At 37.3% G+C, this 21,261-nt stretch overlaps 1 protein-coding gene across 1 annotated transcript in view; it reads left to right on the top strand.

The window, feature by feature from the left end:
* Positions 1–21,261, top strand: part of PRKDC (protein kinase, DNA-activated, catalytic subunit) — an 84,281-nt gene that overhangs the window by 43,671 nt on the left and 19,349 nt on the right. Inside the window, exons 50-69 of the mRNA XM_030446474.1 lie at positions 133–284; positions 874–1,005; positions 1,423–1,534; positions 2,901–3,025; positions 3,119–3,268; positions 3,681–3,854; positions 4,745–4,843; positions 5,514–5,724; positions 6,241–6,430; positions 6,817–7,032; positions 7,934–8,046; positions 9,672–9,803; positions 10,974–11,153; positions 14,546–14,754; positions 15,204–15,342; positions 15,934–16,122; positions 16,609–16,833; positions 17,448–17,556; positions 18,235–18,346; positions 19,982–20,171. Of these exons, the coding sequence (XP_030302334.1) occupies positions 133–284; positions 874–1,005; positions 1,423–1,534; positions 2,901–3,025; positions 3,119–3,268; positions 3,681–3,854; positions 4,745–4,843; positions 5,514–5,724; positions 6,241–6,430; positions 6,817–7,032; positions 7,934–8,046; positions 9,672–9,803; positions 10,974–11,153; positions 14,546–14,754; positions 15,204–15,342; positions 15,934–16,122; positions 16,609–16,833; positions 17,448–17,556; positions 18,235–18,346; positions 19,982–20,171 (3,159 nt within the window). The remainder of the gene's footprint in view (positions 1–132; positions 285–873; positions 1,006–1,422; positions 1,535–2,900; positions 3,026–3,118; positions 3,269–3,680; positions 3,855–4,744; positions 4,844–5,513; positions 5,725–6,240; positions 6,431–6,816; positions 7,033–7,933; positions 8,047–9,671; positions 9,804–10,973; positions 11,154–14,545; positions 14,755–15,203; positions 15,343–15,933; positions 16,123–16,608; positions 16,834–17,447; positions 17,557–18,234; positions 18,347–19,981; positions 20,172–21,261) is intronic.

Genomic DNA, 21,261 nt, shown 5'->3' with positions numbered 1-21,261 from the left:
AATAATTTTCTTACCCAGTCCACTGTTTCTTTAGATATTACATTAAAAATAGCTTATTTGCTTGCTTTCATAAAACAATAAATGCCTTCATTTTGGAGTCACTATGTTTATATTTGCTACTATTTATTGCAGGGGAATATTAAAGATGAGATTTTAGCTAACAGATTGCTTGAATTCTTGATGAAGAATGCCTTTCACCAAAAAAGAGGTGTATTCAGACACAATCTGGAAATCATAAAGACAGTTATAGAGTGTTGGAAAAACTGTCTCTCCATACCTTACAGGTAAGCATTTAAACAAGTGCTTTCTTTTATCCAAATCTCAAGAAAATAAGTGAGCAATAGCAAACAAGCTGTAAAGGTAAATTCAGCTGCAATAGTAAACTTCTTGTCCCTAGCTGGCAGTAGAAATTCAGAACTCAGCTCTCCAAAGATTGTAACTTTATTTGCAAAGCAATGAGGAGTGAAACAGGAAAAATATGTAGAGGATTAGAACAGCACCAGCAAAAGCAGGAGTAACCTCTGCAAAGATTTAGGTTTCATTTGAAATTTTGGGTATTATCACAGAATACTGGTGCACTCTTTGTAAGATTCCAAGATCGGCTCTGCTCCTGAACTCTCAGAGAACTTGTGTGGGATTACAGTCTAATTTTGGATTATTTTTTTTGTAAAAGGCTTCTTCAATGAAGCTAAATACTTTTCTGAATATATGCTTTTGGGTTTTGTTTGGAGTGTATATCTGTGTGAACATACTTTCTGCTGATTTTGGTGGAGTTGTACATGTATATAGATCTGTGTACACAATGGGTGATTTATGGTGTGTATATGTTGGATTTTTCATGTGTATCATTACTTTTCTGTTTTAATCCAACAGTTTATTGTTTGAAAAGTTTTCTAAAGGAGATCCTGATACAAAGGACAACTCAGTGGGAATTCAGCTGCTAGGAATTGTTCTTGCTAACAATTTACCTCCCTTTGATCCAAAGTGTGAGATAGACCGTGTCAGGTGAGAAATGCATCTTTTTGGAGAAAAGAGAGACAGTCTAACTTGTCAGCATGAAATATTGGAGCTGGGTTGCCCTTTTATTGTGATCATTGTCCCATCATTCCTTTGCTGTTATCTGTCAGGTGTAATCTTTTTCTGGCTGCAAACTGCAGACTATGTTTATTTTTCAAAATATCTAGAAGTATGTAAGTTTTCTTACAGTGGGCCCCAGGGTTGCAGTTGCATGTGAAATAACAGAGTAAGAAATTGCCAAGGCAGAGATTTGAGACACTGCAGGCTTAAATCTGTGTTGTGTTTTATTCAGCTCTTCTAAAACTAGTCACTGTTCCCCTATGCCACGCAAGTGAGTTTTTTATTAAGAGTTTAAAATTTTAAAGCTGGAGTAGGGGCTTACAGCAATTCTACCTTTTGTGTTAGGTATTTTCAGGCTTTGATCAGCAACATGGGCTTACTAAAGTATAAAGAAGTTTATGCAGCTGCGGCAGAAGTGTTGGGACTTGCTCTTCAATACATGGCTGAGAGAGAAAATGTAAGTGAACTGTATTTTGTGTTTAACCATCCCTGTCTTAATTCTATGTACATCTTTTAAATGACTGCTGAATTCAGCTCCATAGATGAAACACATCAGTCTTTGTCCAACAAGCCAAGTTAAAAGTTTAGAATGTTTGACTTAAGAAGAGAAGAACCTGCGAGCAAACTAAATGCAGAGTTTTTGCCCTGCTGTTTTGAAGCTAGGAGTGAATGGTTTCTTTCTGAGACTTTGTTCAGTTTTTACCAACCAGCAACACAGGCATGGGACACTTAAGGGTTTTTTTTAGGGATTTTTTGTTTGTTTGGGAGTTTTTTTGCTTTTTAAGAGGAAAAAAACCCTGCAGGTTGGGAGGTTTGGGGCTACCTTTTGAATATCTGTATCTGAGGATGTTTGGTAACTTGTATGCTTTGGTGTAAAATTTAAAGGCCTTGCATTTAATTTTTAAACCAGTTATTTTCTAGGCACTGTATAAAGTGAATGAAAAACTTTTAACTCATCAAATCCTACAGTACTAGAATGAAGAGGTAGTGCTTGATGATCATAGAAATCAGTTTTGAGCCAGCTTCCAGAAGTACTTCTTTACACAGCAGTTAATGAACTTCTGGAATTTGTTTCCAGGAGAGGTTCTAGAGGTAAACAGCATTAACAGATTCAAAAAGAAATTAAAACAGAGTCATGCACACAAAAAACAATGATCAGATTCTAAAAGCAATAGACAACCAGGCACACTCTAAGATCCCTAACGATGGATACGCATGTTGTGTATGAAATGCAGCCAGTCTTGAGTGCTGCTTGTCTATTTTTACTTCTTTAGCCACCTAATTGCATTCTGGTTGTTCTTTCACAGTTTATAGAAGTTATTTCATAAACTGAATTCTTGCAGTTTTCTTATTCAGTCTTCCAAGTTCCACTGTAGGCAGTATTATGAGTAAATGAGCAAAGACAGTGCAAATATTTTATCCTATGTAAAGCTTATTTCTTCATCATCAGGTGACAGTTGCTGTTGTGGATTTTTTTTTTTACCTTTTTCACTAAAAAGGTTCATTAATTTGAAACCTGCCACAGCAAATGAGAAACGACTTACTATGTATGTAGCTATACTAAGCAATTTGTATTTCAAAATTAAGGCCTTGATTCCAAACCAGTCCAAGGAAGCTCACAAATAGATTGCTTAAGCAGGCAATTATGTGTTTCAGCCAGACTGTACAGCAGCCTTGAAGCACCATAAATGTCAAGACAAGGCAGGTGGATCTTATCTAGCAAAATTCACTGGAGTCAAACTGTACAGCAGCAGAACCATGTGTCATTAAGGTGATTATGAGTTTCACAGCTATGCTTGTCTTACTGTCTTTCTCATTTTCAGGTACTTGAAGATCCAGTTTATGATTGTGTTGTAAGACAATTAAAACATCATCAGAACACCCAACAGGATAAGTTTATTCAGTGCTTGAATAAAGTGGTTAAGAATTTTCCACCTCTTGCTGACAGGTATGTCACGATTTACATGGTATGTTCATTGTAGTTCTAGAGATGTAATAGAAAATAATATGCTTTTCTTTGTGTGCCTCTGGTTATGTTAAGGTTTCTGAATGCAGTATTCTTTTTGATACCCAAACTTCATGGTGTGATGAAAACATACTGTCTGGAAATAATAATGTGCCGAGCAGAAGAAATACCTGATCTCCACTTGCAGTTAAAGAGTAAAGACTTTACCCAGATGATGAATCACAGGTGAGTGGTCATGTGATTAATAAACATAGATGCCTAGTCTTGATAACATTTTTTTGTGCTGATCATGACATTTACATTCAGAAGCATTCATGTTCACTTTTTGGTCACTGTGCTCCTAATTTGAGATTATGGAATCTGGGAATTATGTATTAAGATTGTTAGCTGACTGTGAAAAGAAAAGAAAAAATCTAAGTAGCAGTAAAGTGTAACACTACTGGGATGTGATTTCCTGTAATATGTATTTGTTTAGTTATATTCTTACTCTTCAGCTGGACTCAGAGGTGTTTACCTAAAGCCTTTTATTCAGAGACAAATACAACTGCTAAAATCTAAACAGATCTTCTGATTCTGTGTGTAGGAGTGAAGAGAAAAGGAATGTAACTATTCTTTTTTTTTTTTCCTCTCTTTTTAGGGATGATGAAAGGCAGAGGGTTTGTTTGGATATAGTGTACAAGATGCTGTCTAAATTAAAACCACTAGAACTTAAAGAACTTCTTCCTGGAGTGACAGGGTTTATTTCTCACCCTTCTGTAATATGTCGACAGCGCATGTATGATATTCTGATGTGGATTTATGATAATTACAGGTGTGTTTTCACTGTAGATGTTGTCTTTCAGAAGTTTGTCACAGGCAGAGTTAAAGTCCTTGTAATATTGTCTTTTAACTTCATGTCTCTTTGTATGGGATTTTCCCAGTTTTCAGAAGAACAAAGCCTGTTGTTTGCCTAAGAAGCTCTGGCATTTGATGGCAAGTTTATCACTTCTTAGACCTGAACTTTAGCCCAGAATTAAGATGTTGCATCATCGCAGAATGATGACATAAGATGTCTTAGCTCTGATGCTCCCACTTTTTTTCTTGCTGCCAGAATTTGTAACTAGTGAAAATTGCACACTAAGAAAAAGTTGCTTGTAGGGAGAAAGTGTATTAAGGCATTTTGGAATGATCTAGGTCCACAGTATAAAGATGTTCTGTTTGACCACTTAGAGTAGGGAGCAGGCATGTGTGCAGTTTGGCAAGCAGGTTGCTGTTGAATCATATAGCTTGGTTGGGTTCTGTTCAATGTTTTTCTCAAGATAATTTAGCCATTTTAGCAGATAATTATTATGAAGAAAAAAGTACAGGCAATTTTTATGCTTGTATCCCTTTAGAAAAGCTAATTCTCTGCCTTTTACTCAGTTTTAACCTTGCAAACTCGGAATTACTTCTGTCTGACTTCCATAATAAATACTTTGCATGCATTATTTAGCTTTGTGATTTTTGCTTTTCTAAGTACTGGTGAGGCAAGACAAGACATTTTTGGCAATAAAGACCTCATACTATGAAAAAATGCAATTTTGTCGTGCCAAGTTGAGATGGGTTTTTTTTTTATGAGAATGGCATGTTCTTCCTTTTCTCCCACCATCCTCATCTTATTTAGTAAACCAAGATTAATTGTTTGAGACAAGACACTAAGATACATTTTTCTTCTAACATCAGTGATCCAGAAAGCCAAGCAGATGTTGATTCTCAGGAAATACTCAAACTGGCAAAAGAAATCCTGCTCCAAGGACTAATTGATGAGAATGCTGAACTGCAGTGAGTAAACAATGTTGTGATGACTGACTGAAGTAACAAATCCCTAAATTGCTCTGTTTATCACAGAAGAGTTGATCCTTAGCAGTTTCTTAGGTATTTTATTATCAGAGACTAACAATGAGATAACAGTATTTCATTTTCTTCCAGGAAAGTGATTTACAAAATTGTGTTCTGTAGTATTATACCAAATTTAAGTGAAGCACAGAGCTTTTGAACAAATTTCTGAGCTATGGAGAAGCTGTTTCATTATGCCAGACCTAATTCTGTGTTCGTGTTATGGAGTTGTTAAGAACAAGCTGGCCTTCATTATACACAGACACAGAAGAATATATTAGAAGTTGGAGGATGTTGGATTTTTAAAATTTAGTGAAGCAGAAGATAGGAGATCTCTGTGCTTCTCCAGTCCTAGCATTTCTCAAGATAAAAATGGCTTAATAGGAATATTTTTTTCAAAGTAAACCTTTATAAACCTCTAGTATCAGTCCGATGGCATGCAGTAGGGTAGATGAATGAGGAATTTGGTATAGTTTAGTGGAAGATCCATGGCATGAAGGGGTAGTTGAAGGCGTTCTAATCTTATTGTGGTTTCTCCTTTTTAAATTGACTTTTAATAGTATTGTGCTTTCTGTTTGCAGGTAACCAAGAATAACATTATTCTCTGTTTTTACAGATTAATTGTTAGGAATTTTTGGAGTGCCGAGACCAGGTTACCTGCAAATATTCTTGATCGCATGCTGGCTTTGTTAAATTCTTTATATTCCACCAAGATTGAAACACAGTACTTGAGTCTCATCACAAATTTTCTGCTTGAAATGACTAGCAAGAGCCCTGATTATTCCAGAAAAATATTTGAGCATCCACTCTCTGAATGCAAATTTCAGGTGAATTGTAATGTGTTATCCTGTGTGCAACCTAATGTCAAACTGCATTCCTTAATTAGTTACCTCTTGGAGAAAAATGGCATTGTGAAGGAGATTTTTGCAGTGTGTTTTGTAGTGCATAGAGAACAGCTGCAACATTCATGGGTTATGCACAGTGTTAGAAGCTTGATGACATTGTGGAGGCAATCATTTTCCAAAAAGAGTTAATTAAAATATATATACCAAATATAACTGATGTGTACAGTAGTGAATCACTTTTAAAAGAGGGTAGTGGAGTGAAGCACCGTGAGGTGGAGAAAAATGATGAAAAACAAGAGTGCTTGTACAAAAGCTGTAAATCAGTCCTTGGCTGACAAGTCCAAATTATTGAGCTTTTTTGCTGAGCTGTGGAGAATTTCTATATGTTTGGATTTTTATAGTCAAGTTCTTCTCCTGTGCCTGGGATGATGTGTTAAATTTTGTATTTTAAAAGCTTCCCTTCTTATTGTTCTTATTAAACTCTTTTTGGGTTCCTAGGACTTTGTAATAGATTCTAGCTGGCGTTATCGAAGTACCGTGCTCACACCTATGTTTGTGGAGACCCAAACTTCTCAGAGTCTCCACAAGAATTTATCACAAGAAAGATCCCTTTCTGCCTCTGGGTCAGTCGGTGGTCGAGTGAGGGCTACCCAGCAGCAGTATGAATTTACACCTACACAGCATGTCAGTAAGTCCAGCCTAGTGTCTTCTGAAATGTTCTTGTTAGCTATGGGAATGATATAATTCCCTTAATTCCCATTGCTTTTGAAGCAATGTAAAACTGTAAATATGTTTTAGCATTTTGTTTTCAAGGGCCTCTGTTTTTTCTTTGTAGTGTGAGAAAAAACATCCAGTCACATTTTTATTAGTCTCATGTATATATATATATATTTCATGTTCTACCTGATGTAAAAGAAGTTTGTTCCTTACCTAACAGCTTGAAATCTGTTCTGCCCATGAAGACCAGAGATTATATTTTGGGGGAGGAAAATTACCTTCTTTGTAGAAGTTTTCGCTTTGTTTGACTTTGGAGATATAATGTTAATTCATTAATAATACTGATTTTTTTTACAGGTGGTAGAAGTTCTTTTAATTGGCTAACTGGAAGCAGCATTGATACATTGGCAGAATATACAGTTCCTTCTTCCTCTGAATCCTTGTCTTCATCCATGCTGTTAGTTAGCAGACGGAATGAAAAATTTAAACAAGCAACCTTTAAACCAGTGGGGCCAGATTTTGGGAAAAAAAGGTTGGGTTTGCCTGGAGATGAGGTGGACAGCAAAACTAAAGGTCTGTAAGACTTGCAATGTAATTTCAAGAAGAGATCTCTTAAACATATTTTTTCTAAGCCAATTCAGCTGTGCTGACATGATGTGAAAAATATCAGTACTGGTCTGGAATGGCTTAGGCCCCGTCTCCACACTTCCTCCCCATTTCACTTTTGCCTACCTTGTAATGGAAATTTTGACTGGAAGGGTGAGAGTAGGAGTTTCAGCAGAGAGGTATGAAGACTGACTTTCTCAGTGCCTGAGAGGTGTTCCAGGGCAGTTTTCAATGCACCATGATCAACTACAGAGAGAGTTCAGTCTACCTTCCAGTCAGTCCTTGGTCTGATTCTATGATTCTACCAAAAATACCAGTTACAGTGCTATGTTTTTGTTTGCTCACTCTTCTTTCCCAGGAAATGGATGGAAGTCTATAAAATGTCCTTTCTCCATTACTGTCCTTAGCAGCAGTCAATCCAGTGACAGTTCTGTAATAGTAACCTTAAAAATATGCTATTATATTATTACCCAGTCTTTGAATATATTATCCACCTCTTTCAAGTAGGGACCTATATACTCTCTGGAGCATGGTGCAAATGCTATACTTGTCTTTGAGAGCTTAAAATAAAAAATGTGTGGCAAATTTGTTCATGAATTTTAGTGCTTTTCCCAGTACAGTAGTTGGACCCTTATTCCTCATTCATGTGCCCGTTATGTAAATGCTTAGTACCTCTTCTCCTCTTTAATTTGTTTTAATTTGCTGTCTTGTTGAAAGGCCTTGCATTGAGTTGTTGGATATGAAATGTAGGAGACCAGCTGGTAACCTAGTAAATACAAAGGTGATAGTTATTATATGATGCTTTTGCCTGAAATGCAAAGTTTGTTTGAGAATGGAAAGTCTGTGGACATGATTGTGTGTTCCTTAGGTGTAGAAGAACGAGCAGAAATTCTAAGACTGCGGAGACGTTTCTTGAAGGACCAAGAGAAACTCAGTCTGATTTATGCTAGAAAAGGTGTGGCTGAACAGAAAAGAGAAAAGGTTTGTCAATCCAAATAAGTTTAAAACCTTAAGTCTCGGTGCCATTTGCAGCTTTGTACTTCACCTCTGAAAGTAACTATGGGAAGAAAGGGTAGGTGTGAGATACTCATTGCTACTTTAAGAGGTTTCGTTTGGAAATCGTGCTATTTATGTGCTTAAAGCTTAATGATGCTACTTAGCATGAGTGAGAAAAAAGCTGGATGATAACACTTCCAGTGTACTACTTAATGTGCATGGAGCTGTGAAGCTACAGGGCTCTGCAGAAATAGTTGGTGAATGTTATCCAGTGTCTGAAGGTGAACTAAAAAATGTGGAACAGCTGATGACAAACAGAGCTGTTGTGTACTTTTAACCTGAAGGAATGTTGGTAATAATAATTTTCTGAGTGCTAATTGAGGCCTGAAAATTAGTCCTATGTAGGTTTCCTAGTTGTGTTATATCCTTACAATAAGTTCAAGTATTTTTAAGCTCTTTAACAGTTTTTCAGAGATTCACATCACTAAAAGTTACATGTGTTGTGGTCCAAAAATTATAGCAGTTACACCAAGAGCAAAGGAAACCAGGAATGAGAGCTACCATTTATATTTACTTGCAGGCTAAAGCTACCATTTCTTTACATCCTGCAAGAGAGAATCTGTAAATGCATTCCCTATGACAGTCCAAAATGCAACCAACAAAAAACCCCTGTGATATTCCACAATAAAAGACCAGAGGAGATTATGTATGCTGTCAGGAGCCCTGAAGCTGTTCAAGAGATTTGGTGCCTGGGATCACATATGGAACTTGGTGGCTTGCATTAATACCATGGGGCAAAACAGGGAGAAGTAGATTCTGAGCAAGAAAGTCTTTGGAAATAACTTTAGTGAAGCTTTAATTTCTCCCAGCATATTTCTCCTGAAAATTTTTTGAAAGTCATCCTTTTGAAGTGTATGTAGTGTACAAGAAAAACAGGCTCAAACAAAAAAAGGGTTTACAGAGGAGAATAGAATCTTAAAGCTTTCTTCTGTGTCCCTTTTCTAATGTACTAATGTTTAAATCCAACTGTAGCCTGCTGGCTTAACTAGTAATGGCAGCAGTTAGAAATACAGTCCCAGCCTCTAAAATTAGTGCTGATTTCCTGCAGTTTACAACAGTTTTATTACTAATAAGTTTTACTAGGAATCAGTTCTATCAGGTTCACCTTTCTTTCTTCCCCTCCACATCCCACTGTGTGAAATAAAAGCTCTAGCAATCTCATTTTAGTTTGCACCTGAAAACCATCATCTAATTGACTGCTGTGGCTCAGCTGACAGGTAGTAACTTGTTAAACCATAGCAGCTCACTATCTGTCATAATCATTTTCATTAGAAGTTACTTAAGTACTACCTGTATGGAAGCAGGAACTACAAGGAGTTAATATTAAAAGGTAATGGCTGAAGGAGGTCTATGAACAAGAGGTTTTAATTTACTAAGATAATTTTGGGTTCAGCCACATTATAGCTTTATAGAAAAGCTGTAATTGTTTAATAAGCATGACAAAAGTTTGTAAAACACTTCAGAAATACTCTTGCTTATTTTGTCTTATCTAGATACAGATCTTTTTGAGTAATATGATTATTTTTTTTAACATGAGCAATGCATTTCAGGAGATGAAATCTGAGCTGAAGATGAAGTACGATGCCCAGGTTACTTTGTACAGAAGTTACAGAGTAGGAGACCTTCCTGACATCCAGATTGAGTACCGCAGTCTCATTGCCCCTCTCCAGGGCCTTGCCCAGGTCTGTCTGCTTTTCAAAGGTCATTGGTGAAGTTTTCTTTTCTTGTAGGGGAAATTGTGTTGTTGGGCAACTGCTTTCAAAATTGATTTCTTGTTTTGTAGTCAGCCACTGTGCATGCATTTAAAGAGTCTTGTTTGAGGGAGTGTTCCTCCTGCCCATGGACTGGTACAGTGGAGAGAGAAGATTGCTTGTACCTTGCTTCACCTGAGCAATAGAGGTGAACACAGAGGACCCAAAGCATCAGCTGCTGTCCATTGCCTCTGGGTTCCTTTGCTTGAGAAACAGATTGTGGTGGTCTTTACAGACATTATTGCAAAGGACATCACACTGAATGCCAGCAATGAAACAGATATTTTTATTTTTTTATGTGTGTGAAGTTGTAAAACTACAAGTTAAGCTACTGTGTCTAAGACTGGGCTCAGACTACTCAGTAAAGCTGATCCAGTATTTCTTCTCTTACCTGTGGGTGGTAGAAACTGTAGGCTGAACCTATTCCATTTTACAGTGTTTGGGAAGTCATAGTGTTCATTATTACCTTTGTATTTAATTTCTTTTAATATTCCCTTATCTCAGTGTAAAGGGAGGGAACAGCAAAATCATGAGTTACCTGAATAGCATTAGATTAAGAGTTAGACAAAACTCCAGTCCCATGGTAGACTAGGATGCACAGGATTAGCATGTACATGCCAGTGTATTTCTGCATTGAAAAAATTCCTCTGATTCTCAGAAGGAGCTGTCTGTACAGTGTCTCTCTCTGCTGGCTTCCTCGGTGTTAGGTCTGGGTCTCCTCACACACTGATGTTGTCTGTTTCTTTCTGAAACCCTCTTCAGTGACAGTGGTGTCCATAAGATGGTATTGTGTGTCTAGTTCCTCTAGTGGGAATTGTGAATATATGGAAGTTGTAAATTCCATCCCCTGCACCAACACTCTGTCTTGAAACCTACATTGTCTTGGATTTTCCTTATGTGGAAGACTTAAAATGGGATTTGAATGGGTAGTACTGTAATTCCCAGCATAGGTGTGATGCATGCCAAACTAATTATTCCACTCCCAAAGAGTGTCCACATAGGGGTTAGGTACAGGGTGGGTCATAGCTCTTAATATTGTTTATGATTCTAATGTGTCATAGCAAAAATCTGTGGCTTTATTGGTTTTGTTGTAATTTACAGAAAGATCCGACATTTGCCAAGCAGCTTTTCAGCAGTTTGTTTGGTGGAATTTTTCATGAGGTTGAAAAATCTAAAACTCCTTCTAAGAAAAAAGCCATCATGCAGAAGCTACTGAATGACTTCAATCATTTCCTGAGTATGAGCCTGTCTTACTTCCCACCATTCATTGCATGCATCCAGGTAAATCCTGTTACTGGCATGAAAGTAACTGAATATAATAATGTCTTTGTCTGAATTTGTGATAAATAAAGTCATAGTGAAGATTTAATACTGTTACTGAAATTTAAACAGAGATGGAAAGAGAATTGTTAGCAAAATGGTTGTTTAAAGTGCCTCTTGTTAGGGTGAACAAGGTAATTCATGCCTCTGAACTAATTTTTCAATTAGTTTCAATTACAATTTCTGTTCTCTAGAGTTTGAGTCACCTTTTAGTGTTTTAATGGTATCAGTGTCAAGAAGAGACTTGATTTTAATTGAAAGCCATAAGAACAATTGAAAGGGTTTTATGGGTGTCCTATGCTTATCTTTCTGTTTCTGGGAAGTGCTTACTGAGGAACACTTTGATGTCTTGAGGTTATCAGTAGCTGTCAGAATGTTTTCTGGTAGCAGTTCTTTTTTGTTTTTTTCAAATTAGTCCCCTGAAGTAGTTGTCTGGAGGCTTTCAGTAATGAGGAAAAAGGACTCCCTCCCCCTAAAGAGTGAGTGGGTGCACCCACAGCTCTTTCACTGAAGAGGAAACAAGCTTTTCTGCTCTGAGAACATGCTGAATCTGGAATAGATTGTGAACTTCATCATTTTACCCCCATTTTCAGGGAGATAAAAAAAGACTTGTCCAAGTACCTGTTACATACTCTTTGTCACTGTATTTAGGGCTTCTCAGTCTTAATGATGCAACTCAATTTGCAGCTTTTGAAATAATCTTTTTGTAAATGGCAGGTAATGGTTTCTTTTTGTTATGGAAATGTTAATACTCTGAGACAGTAGATGTCACTCACAATACAGGAGATATGTTTAGTTGGGTCTAGTTTTTTGAACAGTAACAAACTTTTGCTTATTCGTATTTGTATTTACACATCTGAAAAAATAATTTCTTGTTTACTTTTTTGTGTGCAGCTGCTTAAAAGGCCAAATCCCATGGGGATTTTTTTGGGATATCTTGATACTTTTTGAGCCAACACCTCACAATAGCTTTCTGTTAATATTCCCTCTTGACACTGCATTTGTTAGTTCTCTGTCTTGATACTATTATTTGTGCTGAATTATGCTGTCTATTAATAACACTATTGTGTTAAGCCACTCTTTTGTCTGAATAGCTGTAAAATAAAGACTCAAAAAGTAGGTACATTTCAATTAGTAAAAAAAATATGGGCATTTGTAAAAGTGATAAGATCATCTCATTGCCATCCCCATTCAATAGCAGAAGATCAGCAGCAGGAAGGCAAGCCTCAGCCTGTGTATTTGAGTATTCTGCATAGCAGTGGGAGAAAGTCTTTCACCCAACAGGGAACAGAGTTAATATTGATCAGGAGGAAAAGCTGGGAGAGGCAGAGAGCAAGAGCAAGCCATGCTGAAGCTGCCATTTCTCTTGTGAAGGCTGTCCTAAAGGCCTGGCCATTTAGAAATACAGCTTCTGTTTCCTGTATAACCACAGTGTAAGAAATACTGGCTTGTTTCAGAAAAGCTTCTTACTTCACTTCTTTTTTCCTTCTGGTTGTTTGCCTGTTTTTTAGTGCTCTGCAGGGTCAAGCCTAATCAGGAGGGTAACTTGGTGATAAAAAGAGCTGTTTTCTTTTACAGGGATAGTCTTAAGATTGAGTATGAGGCTCTGGGATAGGCCTCCAGGACACATTAAAAGCTAACTGAAATGCTAAGAAAGAAGTTAAATCCACTGACAAAAGTTTGCATAGACTCAATAGAGATACCTGGCCTCTGAAGAACATGCCCTACAAAGATTTTTAGCTGTCAGACCAGCTTAAGATTCATCCTAATCTTTAAACATGTTGTGCAGGCTAAGCCAGAATGCATTGCATACAGAGCAAGGAATGTTCACTCAGTTTTCAGAAGTAGTCAAATAGTCACCAAAATGCACTAAATAGAAAGGTACTTCCTTTGATGTGGGATGATGTGTGTACATTATGAATTTGGGGGAGTACTCATTCCCTGGTTGTGCAGTTGTATTTCCACAATTCTTACGGTTTTTCTTAGGCATCCCTGAGAAAAGGGTTTTTGGTTTTACCTTAGCACAGCTATTCTTAAGTTTCTAGGTTGTGCAGTTGGCACAATCCTAACCCCTTCAAGTTGGCAGTCAAGGAATGTGTGCTCATATATAGAGCACATGCAAGTTTCTATCAAACTGCTGGCTGAAATTGCCTGAGTAGCAGGTGAAGCATCTGCTAACCCCTGAGTGGGATCCACCTGGTCTGTAACCTCAGGAAGGTACAAGAAGCTCTTCTTTTTCTTTTTTTTTAATTGAATACAAATTTGTTGGTGTGAGAGTCTCAGCTGCATAAATTGTGTAATGAGTTTGCTTATGCCAGATGCCTATTCTGCAGTTTTTTTGGTGGTTGTCATTGATCAAGGAAGTGTAGCTTGCTTGTTCTCACAGTCTCCTGCTCTGCTTTCCAAATAAGGATTTTTTTTTTTTTTCACTTAGTATTCTTGAGCATACCGTATTGCAAGAAGGAAATTTTAATTCTTGCCCTAAAAGTCATTCTTGTAATGAAAATTATAGTTCCCATCTTTCCATGTTGTAGATTTAATTTTATTTTCTTTATGTTTGGCTAAGATATTACTGCAAATTTCCTCCAGGTTCTGAAGTTTAAAACGAACCCAACCAAACAAAGAAACCAAAGCAAAACCCAAACAAACAAAACCCCCAAAACCTGGCTTTTATGACATTACCTGCTACTTTATTGATACATTTACCTGTATTAGGATAATGACTTAAGTGTTTTTAAAAGATGTTCAGGTAAACAAGAATGTTTATTCCTGAAAAAGAGCTTATTCTATCACTAGGCTGATGTTAAATAGGATAAAGACCTGCTGGAAATACTATTGTGCCATTATATCAAGCAGGACTAGGTGAGCACAGTACTAAATGGGTCTAACAGGAAGCTGTGGTGTGGTAAAACTGGGTTAAGAGTGTGAATAGAAAGAAGGCAGAGAAGGCATCGTGCTTAATTGCACCTCTGGTTTATGGCAGGAGTGCACCACTCACTCAGGTAAGTGCAACTCAGCTTTTCTGTCATGGGCACCCTGCTGCCAACAAGCAGCAGGAAAGGTAGAGGCTGTGAATGTGTCTGTCTGCCTCTTCCCCACTTTCTGTTTCTGTAGAAAGAGTTGCCCTGTGCCCTGGAGACAGATGAATTAGAGGGGTTATTTTATCTTGTTCTCTGTCCGGAGAGCAACACCATGGAAGGAAAAGCATTCCAGTTTTCCTGTAGGTGGGAACTTGTGGAGATGTATTTCCAAAGCTTGCACTGTATAAATAAATACATTAAAAAAAAAAGGATAGCAAGTAGGTAAAAGGTAATTATCAAGTAACTGTAAATAAATTTTGCTTTATTTTGTAGGAAATGAGTTACCGGCACAGAGAGCTACTAGAACTGGATCCAGCATATGTGAGCACAAGCTGCCTTGCAAGTTTACAGCAGCCAGTGGGCATCCTTCTTCTGGAGCATGCCCTGATGGCTCTGCGTCCTGCAGAGGAGCCCCCATCCAAGAGGATGCGTGGGAGGACAGAGCTTCCTCCAGATGTGATCAGATGGATTGAACTTGCTAAGTAAAGTCTTGTTTGAGACAGTTTACTCCCACTTAGGTTTGCCTTTTGAAGGACTCCACCTTAATGGCTTATGAGATTTCTTTTTTTGGTCTTTCCTGCTTTTACAGCTAGGTGTGCTGTTGATTTCTTGTCAGTTTATTACTATTTTTCAGTTAGAGCAGGTAGACTTAACAGCTCCTCACCCTGATACTACTATCAGACTGCTGAAAAAACACCTTGTTCATAGGTTTTCAATGGCAGCAGTTTCCATGGTTCAGGTATTACTCTACAAGATGAAGTTCATCTAGTTAGATAAATATTTATGATCTTATATGAGAAAACCAACTTTTTTTTACTAATACAGGCTAGTAGTCTTACTGCTTATTGAAATACTGTCTTGTTAATACCTTAGTTTGCATTGCTATACCCCTGTTCAACTACTTAAAAGATTTCCCTTTTCAATTCACTAGGCTCTACCGATCTCTTGGGGATTATGATGTCCTCCGTGGCATTTTCAGTGGTAAGATTGGGACCAAGGAAGTTACACAGAAAGCACTGTTGGCAGAAGCCAGAAGTGATTATGCTGAAGCAGCTAAATATTATGATGAGGTATAATGACAACAAGATTTTTTTTGTTTGTCTGTTTCATAAACCTCTCCTGACTTAAAACTAAGAAGCTAAGCTTAAACATTCTGAGAAACAGCATATTGCTTAAAATGTTCCTATATTTTATTGGATGGTTTGGTCTGTAAAGTCATGGGAGCAGTTTAGCAGTCACAGCACAGCAGTAAGTGTAATACCTGGTACTGTTCACTACAAAGCTTCATGTGCCCATGGATCACCCATGCAGACAAGTGAAGCACCATGGCCACGGTACAATCCTGAGAGAGCAACCAGCATGTTTTCATGGCAAAGAAAATGTGAGTTCATGTGAGTGAAGTGAAAGTGAAGAAGGATCTCTTTAACCTTCTTTTAATCTCTCTTCACTCTTTAAAAATGCAGGTTTGCTAAGGATGACTACTTGAAATGAATTTCTATATAAATAATGACAGGCTTGAATTTTCTGCATTTAATGGTGCTGTGACTGTCTGGTAAATTAATATTTTAATGATGCTACTTCTGAATTCCCAGTGACTTAAAATTGAATCTAGTGTCAGATTCCAGCTCAGAACCTTCCTCCCCCTCACATCCTTTCCCTAGGCACTCTCTAAAGAAGACTGGCAAGATGGGGAGCCAACAGAAGCGGAAAAGGACTTCTGGGAACTTGCATCTCTCGAGTGCTATGACCACCTCACAGAGTGGAAGTCACTGGAGTATTGTGCTACCATTAACATTGACAGTGGAAAACCTCCAGACTTAAGCAAAACATGGAATGATCCATTTTTTCAGGTTTTTGAAAATCACTTCATTGATACTGCACTATTTTTGTATCTACAGGGATGTTCTACAGTAATGTGGTTGTGGGTGGGAGTGAACTGTAATATTTGGGTCAATTTTATTATGAAAATTAGCAGAGAGTCTCATATATAAAAGAAGTGAAGCAATTCTTTCTGCTGTTTTTAGAATTTTTAATTTTTACCTTGAGTAAAGCACCAGCGTGACCATCATCTATTTGCCTTTATTGCTATTATCACTTTTATTTGTCACACGTTTTTAGTTACCAAGCTACTGGTTTTCAAACTGGTGGAACTTGCTAATATCTTGAGCTATCAGAAAAGACTGTTGTGGTTTGTTAGCAAATTAGAATTTGTCTAAAGGGAAAAAAATTAAGAAAGCCATTGAAAGTATTTTTGTATCTCTGTGCAACAGATATTTAAAAAATAGATAATCTAATATTCCATTCCTAGAAATAAAGACTGTATTTTTACCTTGTAGGAGACGTATCTGCCCTATATAATACGCAGTAAGCTGAAGTTACTGCTCAGTGGGGAAAATGACCAGACCTTGCTGACATTTATTGATGAGGCAATGAAGACAGAACAGAAGAAAGCCATTATAGAAATGCACTACAGCCAAGAGCTTAGCCTGCTTTACATCCTGCAAGATGATTTTGACAGAGCCAAATATTACATTAGCAATGGCATGCAGATCTTCATGCAGGTAACCATTTCTGCTGGCTCTGATAGGATTTTTCTGAATAAACTCGTGGAACAATGAAACATTTGTTGCTGGTACCTGCTGCTAGATTGTACACTGAAGAGAGGTACTTGCCCCAAAACAGTGAAATCTAGATACTTTCCAATCATTTGACAAAACTTCCTTTGAATTCATTGATTGCAATGATGAGAGATGAGCAAGCCAGTGGAGTGCATCCTCCCATTTTAATTGGTTTTATTTTGCTGATTTCATCTATTAGGAATTTTTCTGAGTAACTGTGTAGATTATAACTTTTATTTCATTCATCTTTTTAGAAGCCTCCTGTCACCAAAACAAACTTCAAAATAGAGTGTCACATTGGGAGGCTACCAGTTGCATCCATTACTAAGTTTTGATTAAACTCTAGGACTGTCCTAAAACCTAGAATAGGAACTGTGGCTCAAATATACCTCTCAGCCTGTCCAGAGCAGAACTGCAGTCTAATAAATTACTTGTAGAAGGTTGAGGTATAGAGTATAATGGAAAGCAGCATCAGATAAAAAGTTTTTAGAGCACTGAACAGAACTTTGTTGTAAATTCCGTATATGAAATCTTCCATTCTCTCCCTTTCTTTTCAGAGCTATTCCAGTATTGACACTTTGTTATATCAAAGTCGAATGACCAAGCTGCAGTCAGTACAAGCTTTGACAGAAATACAGGATTTCATCAATTTTATGACCAAGAGAAGTAAAGATATTTTTTTTCCTTTCATTGCATTAAATAATAATGGTTTGAACTTTGAATATCATTTTCTACACTTAGAGGACTGAAATCCTCTTTGAAAGTGCTTAGGACTGGAGTTCTTACTGGCTTCTTGACATTAAGAACTACTGCAGTTGTATATGATAGTCTTGAAGACAATCCTGTGTTCTGTTGCAAAGTTTTATGAGCCTGGCTATTGTGAGAAGAATTATTTATCTTTTAAAAGTTTAAGCAATAGTTTTTGACTAAGATTTTTGTTGGGGTCACTTTTGGTAGCAAATAGTGGTTATCAGAGACGAAAAATGGATGTGTTGTATAATTATTAACTCCTGAGTAGGCATGAAATACAATTTTAGGTGTATAAAAAGAATTATATATTAAATTTAGTTAATAGTTCCACTAAGTTTCAGCATATTCCTGAATAAGAAGGTACCTACCAAAGTGGTGGTTCCCAGTGGCAGCTCACATTGATGTCTTTAATAAATCTCTTGTGCTTTAGCAATAAAAAAAAAGAGCAATATGATCACCAAGCAGTGTATTTAGTGCAAGCCCAGAAGCAAGTGGGTTGTTTCACTGCAGTTTTCTGGTTTGAATGTTTGGCTTAGGCCTTTTTTGTGCTGTTTGGACTTAGAAGCATTTAAAATACTCTTAATTGACTTTTAGGTAACTTAGCTTCCCAGGCTTCCCTTAAGAGACTTCTCAGAATTTGGACAAGCAGATATCCAGATGCTAAAATGGATCCTATGAACATCTGGGATGATATCATTACAAATCGGTAAAATTACATTCTTGTGTTAGCTTCAGTTTTGTCTGCCTGTTGAGTTCTGAGAGGTTCTTTTTCTAATGCTGCTTGTTTTCATATGGGGGGGGAGCTGTTTTTTTTTCTTAAAAACCATTGTAATAGCTTTATCAGTCTGTTTTTCGTGTGACTGTCTTATGGTGAGAAGCAAAATGAGATTGAGAAATGACCAAGGAATAAACTGCATTTTGATAGGAAAACAGAAATGTTAGTTTAGGAATTGTCTTGTGTTGGTGACTCCATGCACTGTGCAAGCTAACCCGCTTCAGCAGCCCCTAAACACATCTATTTGTAATTGGGTGGATCAGCTGCATTTAGCTCAAACACCACCAAGAGGCCAGTCTGTTATGGGTAAAAATACCTATTTTGTAGGCAGTTAAAAAGTTAGGGAGTGTACAAAATAAGCTCAGCCTGTCACTGCTTCACATGTTTATAGGAAAGTTGACTAGTGCTGTAATTAGAGACTTCTGCTATGTGATTTTTGCTAGAAAGAACAGAGGTTCTCTGGAGACTCCTTTGGATTAGCTCAGAAGAAACTGGAATATTTTTTCGAATTTGAAACTTTTCTGTCCTCCTGTGGTACTATCTTCATCCCAATCTATTCTTTCAGTGCAAATCCAGATTCTTCCTCCTTTCCTGGGGGACAGATTTTACAACAGCCTTCTGATACTCACTTTGCAGTGAGTTTATTGCAGTTAAATATTAGGCAGAATGTATGGTGTGGCTTACTCCGTTACAAAGTCTCAGAATGTTTATAACTTGATGAGTTATCGGTGTCTTAAACAATTTATGTGCCTTTAGAAAACCTTTATCTCAAATTAGTGACAAAGGGTATGCCAAGATCCACTCCAGACTGCAGTGCTGTCCTTTGTGTTGAATAGCAGTCTACAAAATGAGAATCATAGACTGGTTTGGGTTAGAAGGGACCTTTAAGATCATCTGGTTCCAAACCCCCTGCATGGGCAGGGACACCTCCCATTAGACCAGGTTGCTCAAAGCCCCATCCAACCTGGCCTTGAATACTTCCAGGAATGGGGCATCCACACCTTCTCTGGGAAAACCATTCAGTGTTTCACCACCCTCAGCATAAAGAATTTCTTTCTAATATCTAATCTAATTAGAAAGGACTAGTTGTAGAATGAAAAGGATTTAGCACTGATTCATGGCAATTCCCTCTCAAAAGTTTGGTATAGTCACTGGGCTTTTCTGCAACACAGGTAGCAGTTTTTACATGTGTTGGTGTGATCCATGTTTGAATTGAAGGTTGGCATAAAATACAGCCTGGCACTTACACTATATGAGACTCCTGTTCAATTTGTGTTCCTGTCAAGCTGGAATCCAAGTTAGGGATTGATTAACTTAGAAGTTGTAGCTGTGATTTCAAAAGAACAAACTAATAAAAAAATCCCACTCTATTATCAACATTTTCTCACACTTAATCTCATTACATCAAGATTCTAGAATGCTCTCAGGGTCAACATGTCAGTGGTTGTGATTTTCCAGACTATAGCTTGCAATTTTTTCTTAGCTTTTACTGTCAGGCAGATCAACTCTCAGATGTTCATTCCCTTGAATCCTGTAGTGATTTATACTCCTGTTGTCATTGTGCAGGTGTTTCTTTCTTGACAAGCTGCAGGAGAAACTTCTCAGTGATCAGGCCAATGATAGTATGGAGGTGGATGAAGAATATGGTGCTGGTGACCCAATGGAAGTGGATCAACAGGATGAGGACATCCACTCAATGATTAAAAGCTGCAAATTTAACATGAAAATGAAGATGATAGAAAGTGCCAGGAAACAGGTGACTGTACTGTCTGATAGCTTCCAATTTTGTGAGGAAATACATAGAAACTACAGCTGGAAAATGATCTTAGGTGGCCTTGGGCACCCTTATGCCAGGGCAGATGTTGTTTTGTTTTGACCCTGCTATCCAGAACATTTTGAAAGCTCAGAAAAAGTCAGTTACATTGCAAAATAAAACAAATGGACAAATGCTAAGTACAAATGTAATGATAATTTGTCATTACTGAAAGGTGCTTGAGTGTCCCTTTGATCCGCAGATGGTTTTGGATACTCTAGAGGGCAGATAAAGTATCTGAAATGCTTCAGTTTTTAATGTAAGGAATGCTTGCAACCAAACATGCTTTGTCATTCACAAGTAATCTGTGAATTCTTCTGTACAAGAAATTAAAATCAAATTCAGAGACAATCAATTTAATTTACTTCAGTCTGTAATGATGAAACATTTTATGATTTTTTTTAAATGGTTTTCATTAATGCTGTTAACACATCTATATAAAGAATTAAAGCTAAGTAACTTAGGAATTTTGTTTTGGATCTTTTGGCTGTTACAATGACTGAAACATAGCTGCTTTTGATCATGGGCCTATGGTTTTTAAACCTTGGGACAGAATTAATAACATTTGAGGTCTCATTCATTTTCTTAGCGGCTGCAGAAATCTGCAATGAGTGTTGAACTTATTTTAAGTACTGTAATAACAAAATATAATGTTAGTGCTGTGTTGGCTATACACTCTTAAAGGACTAAATGAAAAATAAGATTTCCTTTAAAGTTGCATACGTGAAACTTTTCATCAAAACAAAAACCTAAGTGACTCGCTTAATAATCCAAGTCACATTCCCTGTATGTGTTTGTACCGCTGAACTGCTAATGCCTGTTTAGTCATGCAGATCAGAATTATTTTAAGTTACTCAGTTTGTCAAACCTCTGCTCTTCACTTTTTCTTTTCAAATTTCTCCATTAGCACAAATCTGGTTTTGAATCTGAGACCCAACAATCAGTGGACGTCTCATCATCTCACTACAGCTTTACTTGTGTACTTGTACTTAACAATCCCTGAATTTGTTTGCAGGATGGTTTTATTTCCTCT

The sequence above is a fragment of the Calypte anna genome, chromosome 2, assembly GCF_003957555.1.
Source record: "Calypte anna isolate BGI_N300 chromosome 2, bCalAnn1_v1.p, whole genome shotgun sequence".
NCBI classification, from domain to species: domain Eukaryota; kingdom Metazoa; phylum Chordata; class Aves; order Apodiformes; family Trochilidae; genus Calypte; species Calypte anna.
This window is presented reverse-complemented; position numbering and strand designations above follow the sequence as displayed.